At 44.4% G+C, this 7,174-nt stretch overlaps 1 protein-coding gene across 1 annotated transcript; it reads left to right on the top strand.

The window, feature by feature from the left end:
• The first annotated feature begins 4,756 nt into the window (after window positions 1-4,756).
• On the top strand, window positions 4,757-5,914 carry LOC123169132 (senescence-specific cysteine protease SAG39-like). The gene is made up of 2 exons (XM_044586982.1): window positions 4,757-5,189; window positions 5,328-5,914. The coding sequence occupies exons 1-2, from the start codon at window positions 4,757-4,759 to the stop codon at window positions 5,912-5,914; spliced, it is 1,020 nt and encodes a 339-aa protein (XP_044442917.1).
• The last annotated feature ends 1,260 nt before the right edge of the window (window positions 5,915-7,174 follow it).

The raw sequence follows: 7,174 nt of genomic DNA on the forward strand, positions 1-7,174 counted from the left end.
CGCCACCTCCTGTTCTTCATCGGGAGGCCAGATCTAGAGCATGTTCGGGGCTCCAGAGAGGGGAATATTCGGTCTTCGTCATCACCAACCCTCATTCATCACCAATTCCATGATGCTCCCCATCGGGAGTGAGTAATTCCTTCGTAGGCTCGCTAGTCGGTGAGGAGTTGGATGAGATTCATCATCTAATTGAGTTAGTTTTGTTAGGGCTTGATCCCTAGTATCCACTATGTTCTGAGATTGATGTCGCTATGACTTTGCTATGCTTAATGCTTGTCACTAGGGCCCGAGTGTCATGATTTCAGATCTGAACCGTTTATATTTTCACAATTATATCTATGTTCTAGATCCGATCTTGCAAGTCATATGCACCTGCTACGCATTATGGTCCGTAAACCCTAGGGTGACAGTAATTGGGATACTTTCCGGTGATGACCGCAGTTTGAGGAGTTCATGTATTCACTATGTGTTAATGCTTTGTTCCGGTTCTCTATTAAAAGGAGGCCATAATATCCCTTAGTTTCCTTATGGACCCGCTACCACGGGAGGGTAGGACAAAAGATGGCATGCAAGTTCTTTTCCATAAGCACGTATGACTATTTACGGAATACATGCCTACATTATATTTATGAACTGGAGCTAGTTCTGTGTCGCCCTAGGTTATGACTATTATATGATGAATATCATCCAACGAATTCACCGATCCAATGCCTACGAATTTTCCACATATTGTTCTTACTAAGTTACTATTTTTATTGCTACTGTTACAACTGCTATAAAACTGTTACTGCTATTACCATTACCATTGCTATCAAAACTATTATACTATTGTGCTACTGATCACTTTGCTGCAGATTTTTAATATCCAGGTGTGGTTGAATTGCAACTCAACTGCTAATCCTTACAAATATTCTTTGGCTCCCCTTGTGTTGAATCAATAAATTTGGGTTGAACACTCTACCTTCGAAAATTGTTGCAATCCCCTATACTTATGGGTTATCAAAGATTATTGAATTTAGGTGGGATCTCTTAGAAAGAATTAAACGCAACTCTGAAGATTGGAAACTCGAGGAAGGTAAAGAGTCAGGTATTAAGCTTGAGTTTGATTGTATTAAATATTTTATGAATACTGATGCTTTTCACAAGTTTAGCACTAAATACGGACTTGACTCTGAGATAGTAGCCTATTTCTGTGAATCATTTGCTACTCATGTAGGTCTCCCTAAGGAGAAGTGGTTTAAATATCATCCACCTATTAAAGAAGAAATAAAAAACGGTTATAACTAAAGGTGAAACTATTATTTACAATGTTGATCCAGTTGTGCTTACTGCTTATATTGAAAAACCACCTTTCCCTGTTAGGATAAAGGAACATGATAAGGTATCAACAGTGGTTCACAAAAGCAATATTAAAGCACCTAAACCATCTGAACAAATTAAAGTAGAACCTAGTTTTGCTATGGTTAAAGATCTCTTGGTCGATAATATTAATGAGCATGTTATTTACTTCTGTGATGAAGCTGCTAGAATTGTCAAACCTGGTGAAAAAATAAACATAGACCTGTTGTTGGCATACTGTTGTCTCGGTTAAAATAGGAGATCATTGCTATCATGGCTTATGTGATTTAGGTGCTAGTGTGAGTGCTATCCCTTTTACCTTTTACCAAAAAGTTATGAATGATATAGCACCCGCTGAAATAGAAGACATAGATGTCACTATTAAACTTGCTAATAGAGATACCATTACACCACTTGAGATTGTTAGAGATGTTGAAGTCTTGTGTGGGAAAATAAAATATCCTACTGATTTTATAGTTCTTGGTTCCCCACAAAATGACTTTTGTCCCATAATTTTTGGTAGACCTTTCTTGAACACTGTCAATGCTAAAATAGATTGCTTAAAGAAACAATCAGTGTCAACTTTGGTGGTGTCTCCCATGAGTTTAATTTCTCTAAGTTTAGTAGACAACCTCATGATAAAGAATCACCTAGTAAGGATGAAATAATTGGTCTTGCTTCTATTGTCGTACCTCCTACTGATCATCTAGAACAATATTTGCTAGACCATGAAAATGATATGCACTTACGTGAAAGAAATGAAATAGATAAAATATTCTTTGAACAACAACCTATCCATAAACACAATTTGTCTATTGAAACTCTAGGAGGTCCTCCTCCACCTAAAGGTGATTCTGTGTTTGAATTAAAACAATTGCCTGACACTTTGAAGTATGCTTATCTTGATGAGAAAAAGATATGTCCAGTTATTATTAGTACTAATCTTTCAGAACATGAAGAAGAAATATTATTATTTTTTTTGTAGAAGCAGCGTGCTGCTATTGGATATACTCTTGATGATGGTAAGGGCATTAGTCCCACTCTCTGTCAGCACAAGATTAATATGGAACCTGATGCTAAACCCGTTGTTGATCACCAACGACGATTGAATCCTAAGATGAAAGAATTGATAAGAACTTAAATACTAAAGCTCCTAGAAGCAGATACAATCTATCATATAGCTGATAGTAGATGGGCAGGTCCTGTTCATTGTGTCCCTAAGAAAGGGGGTATTACTGTTGTTCCCAATGATAGAAATGAACTTATTCCACAAAGAACAGTGGCTGATTGTAGAATGGTTATTGATTTTAGAAAAATAAATAAAGCTACTAAAAAGATCATTACCCTCTGCCTTTCATTGATCAAATGTTAGAAAGGTTGTCTAAGCACACACACTTTTGTTTCCTTGGTGGATATTCTGATTTCTCTCAAATACCTGTATCACAACCTGATCAAGAGAAAACCACGTTTACTTGCCCTTTTGGAACTTATGTTTATAGACGTATGCCTTTTGGTTTATGTAATGCACATCCTACCTTTCAAAGATGTATGGCAACTATATTCTGTGATCTTTTGTGAAAATATTGTTCAGGTTTTCATGGATGATTTTTTCGTTTACGAAACTTCTTGTGATGATTGCTTAAGCAACCTTGATCGAGTTTTGCAGAGATGTGAACAAACTAATCTTGTCTTGAATTGGGAGAAGTGCCACTTTATGGTTAATGAAGGCATTGTCTTGGGACATAAAATTTCTGAACGAGGTATTGAGGTGGACAAAGCTAAAGTTGATGCAATTAAGAAAATGCCATGTCCTAAAGATATTGAAGGTATTCGTAGTTTCCTCGGTCATGTTGGTTTCTATAGGAGGTTTATTAAATACTTCTCTAACATTTCTAGGCCTCTTACTAATCTTTTACAAAAGAATGTTTCATTTCTAGACCTCTTATTAATCTTCGTGCCAGGTTGCGGATGAAAATCCATGCTCGCTTCGGACTCGACAGCGACGCCGCTTCGCGCCGTCTTCCCTCGTGAGGGCGTTACCGTAGAGCTTAGGTGTGGTAGGGCGTAGCGTGGCATTGTACTCCGTCTCTCTGTTTTCTCTTTCGGTAGCGTATTTGCATGATCCGATTATCATGGGACCGGCTTTGTAAGACGGCTACCTCTTCATCTTGTATCGTTCGACCGTGTACTTTGACTATTGTTGTTGCTTTATATATAAAGCGGGACGAAAGTCTGTTTCGAGAAGCAAGTTTCAGTTTGTAGTTTCATTCACGAGCAGAAACTTTAATTATGATGCTCATAATCTTGCCAAGTTCTCTTGTAATCTATGAATAGTTAGACATATTTGGTTGGGCAATCCTGATACCCAACTAGTGTGCCTATGAACATTGTTTTGAATGAATAAAGCTTGGCGAGTTTCTCAAAAAAGAAAAAGTGGCAGGCTCGCAGCACAGTATTATCATAGAGAGAAAAACAAAGGCGCGACGGAGGCACACAGCAGCGGCCGGCCGCCATGGCCAAGGCTTCCGGCCACCGTGACACTGCACAGTCGCACACATCAGCCGCCTAGGGCTCCCACCGCGGCCGACCCATGACTCCACGAGGCGACGTGGCTAGCAGCGGCGAGCCAGCCCCTTCTCTGGATCGGCCTTCATCCCTGCAAGTTGCAGATATAAATTTCTTTGAATCACTCCCAATTTTCTTCCTCTAAATTTCACTTAGGTCATTAAGTAGCATAAATAATCCACACTGAAATCTTGTTGTCTTACAGTTTATACCGTGCAAAAGCCATTGTTGTTTACATTTTGCAGGTTCACAACAAAGGCCACTTTTACAACAATAATTTCCAATTCGGTAGCATAGAGATATATATAATTCACTCAATAGTATATATAGTCCAGAATTTGAATTTGAATTTCTTTCTGCCACTGCGTATTGACCTCCTAGTCACAGCCGAGGCCTGCTTAATACCTCATGTTCGTTTATTTAAACTTAAACTGAAGGGTGAACTTTTTGGCGAAAATCAACTCCGAACAAGTTGCTGTGTTTCCTTTGGAAACCTGCGTTATGACCCTATCATATTAGGGAGATACTGACGACGTGAACTCCGGCATAAACAGGGGTTGTTCTCACAGTTACAGCAATCGTACGTCTCGTTCACAATAGTAAATTCTATTATACGAGCATCAGGCAACCACACTTCTTCACGGCTACGCAGGAGCCCCTTTCCACACAGTACAACTTCGTGCACGGACCGCATCTATGTAGCTATCTCCCACTTAAATAACTATACAAGTACCTGTGACTCTGACTACTATATATTCCCACCTAGTTCCATTAACAATCCAAACCAAAACATAGTACTCGTACTTACTACTAGCAGTGGGAAGCAATTTGGAAGAGGACAACCTGATCAAACATGGCCATCACCAGGGCTTCGCTCCTTGCCATCCTTGGCTGCCTCTGCTTCTGCAGTTCTGCCCTCGGAGCTCGCGAGCTGAATGATGACTTGTCAATGGTGGTGAGGCATGAGGGTTGGATGGTGGAGTATGGTCGCGTGTACAAGGACGCTGCTGAGAAGGCGGAGAGGTTTGAGATATTCAAGGCTAATGCCAAGTTCATCGAGTCGTTCAACGCCGGAAACCACAAGTTCTGGCTCAGCATCAACCAGTTCGCTGATCTCAGCAATGATGAGTTCGGGGCAACAAAGAGAAACAAGGGGTTCATTCCCAACAAGGTGAAGGTTCCAACAGAATTCAGGTATGAGAATATGAGCTTTGATGCACTCCCGGCGACGATGGACTGGAGGACAAAGGGTGCAGTGACTCCCATCAAGGATCAAGGCCAGTGTGGTAGGTACATTTATGCTACATGTTCTTTTTTGCGAAAACATTTATGCTACATGTTAATTGCATACGTATGAATATTGAGAATCTTTCACATGTCAGAATGGTGTGTGATCGAATATACTGCAATTAAATTATTTGCAGGTTGTTGTTGGGCATTTTCCGCTGTTGCTGCAACAGAGGGCATTGTCAAGATAAGTACCGGCAATCTGGTCTCGCTCTCGGAGCAAGAATTGGTGGATTGTGATGTCCATGGTGAGGACCAAGGCTGCGAGGGTGGGCTCATGGACGACGCATTCAAGTTCATTATCAAGAATGGAGGCCTCACCAAAGAGTCCAGTTATCCATATGCTGGTGCAGATGGCAAATGCAAGAGTGGATCTGACAGTGTTGCAACGATTAAGAGCTATGAGGATGTGCCTACCAATGATGAGGGTGCTCTCATGAAGGCAGTGGCAAGCCAACCTGTGTCAGTTGCGGTGGACGGAGGCGATATGACATTCCAATTCTACTCTGGTGGCGTGATGACCGGCTCTTGTGGCACCGATTTGGATCATGGGATTGCAGCCATCGGTTATGGAGCGACCAGTGACGGTACAAAGTATTGGTTGATGAAGAATTCATGGGGCACAACTTGGGGCGAGAATGGATATTTAAGAATGGAAAAAGACATCACCGACAAGAAGGGTATGTGTGGCCTTGCCATGGAGCCTTCATACCCGACGGCATAGTTAAACCATCCAACGCCACATATTCACATATAGACATGGCTGAATAAATACATGCATGTCTCTTGTTCTACTGTACTATCTCCATACACACGTGTGCTTGTAAATTGTGTTACACAAATATGATTTATGTACATATACACTTTATATATACCCTGTGGGTAATATCCTGAGATATTAGTATAAAATGCAATGCAAGAAGGATGATATGAAAAGTTCAACAAAAGGACGTTATAGACTTGTATTGCTTTCACCAAACTGCAAGGTCCTCCGAGTGGTTGCCTCAAATGCTGGCACCATCGGTCTGATGGTCTCCAAGATCTGAGATAGGGAGATCTTTTTGGCGCCCTCTCTTGTCCTAACTAAGAGCATCTTCAGCCGCGTCTTCAACAGGCATTTTCCAGGCATTTTTGCCGCGCCGGCGCCGAAAAAACGGCCTAGTCGTCTTCCAGAAGCCCGTTTTTCGCCGGCTCGGGCCGAAACTGGTGCCAGCGGACCCAGGCAGAACCCGGCGCCCTGGGGGGCGCCTGGGGCGCCGGCACAAGCGAAAAGGGCGCGTGGGTCCGCCCTGTCGGCGAGTCCGGCGCCTATCCCCGCTGTTTCTTCCCGCTTTTCCCCCACTTCCCTCCCATTTTCTCCTTTCCTCCCGCCAATCTCCCTCCCGCTCGCCTCCCAGCCGGCCGCCATGCCACCGAAGAAGTACGTCGTCCCCCACGCGGCGGCAACCGCGACCGCCTCCATCGCCCAGCCGAAGCAGAGGAAGTCGAGGGCGCCGCCGTCCAAGCCACCGGGCATGTCAAACGCCGAGTGGAGGGCGGAAGTTCAGCGACGGGAGGTTGTCACCGCCGACCGGCGGAACAGGGCCATCGCCAAGAAGGCCTGCGACAACGCGGCGCGCGCGGCTGCGGCTGCCGCATCGGCGGAGGCCGAGGCGACTCGCATGGGGATGATGAATCCGCCCGGCAGCCACGCCCAGTACGCGCCCTGGGGACAGCAAGGCGTCGGCTCTCCGTCGCCGCAGCCATGGGATCGCCCTCGCCGGGCTACGCCGACGGGGACGCGCACGGTGGGTTCAACCCAAATGTCACCTTCCTCACCGACGCCCCCACTCCGCCGTGGCGCGCTGCCCTTCTCGCACCTCGGCGACACCGACGAGACCGAGGCCGACATGGACGACATCATCGCGGCATGTTCGGCCGCGGCCGCCGCCTCTCCCGGGTTCGCCACCCAGGACGAGACGGTGGATCTCAGCGGCGGCATGGA

Source organism: Triticum aestivum, chromosome 1D, assembly GCF_018294505.1.
Source record: "Triticum aestivum cultivar Chinese Spring chromosome 1D, IWGSC CS RefSeq v2.1, whole genome shotgun sequence".
Taxonomy (NCBI): domain Eukaryota; kingdom Viridiplantae; phylum Streptophyta; class Magnoliopsida; order Poales; family Poaceae; genus Triticum; species Triticum aestivum.

What these genes read in the sequence shown, in the direction of transcription:
- LOC123169132 (XM_044586982.1), top strand. Translation starts at nt 4,757, where the DNA reads ATGGCCATCACCAGGGCTTCGCTCCTTGCCATCCTTGGCTGCCTCTGC. An exon ending in CAAGGATCAAGGCCAGTGTG is followed by an intron (nt 5,190 to 5,327) that starts GTAGGTACATTT and finishes AATTATTTGCAG; the next exon opens with GTTGTTGTTGGGCATTTTCC.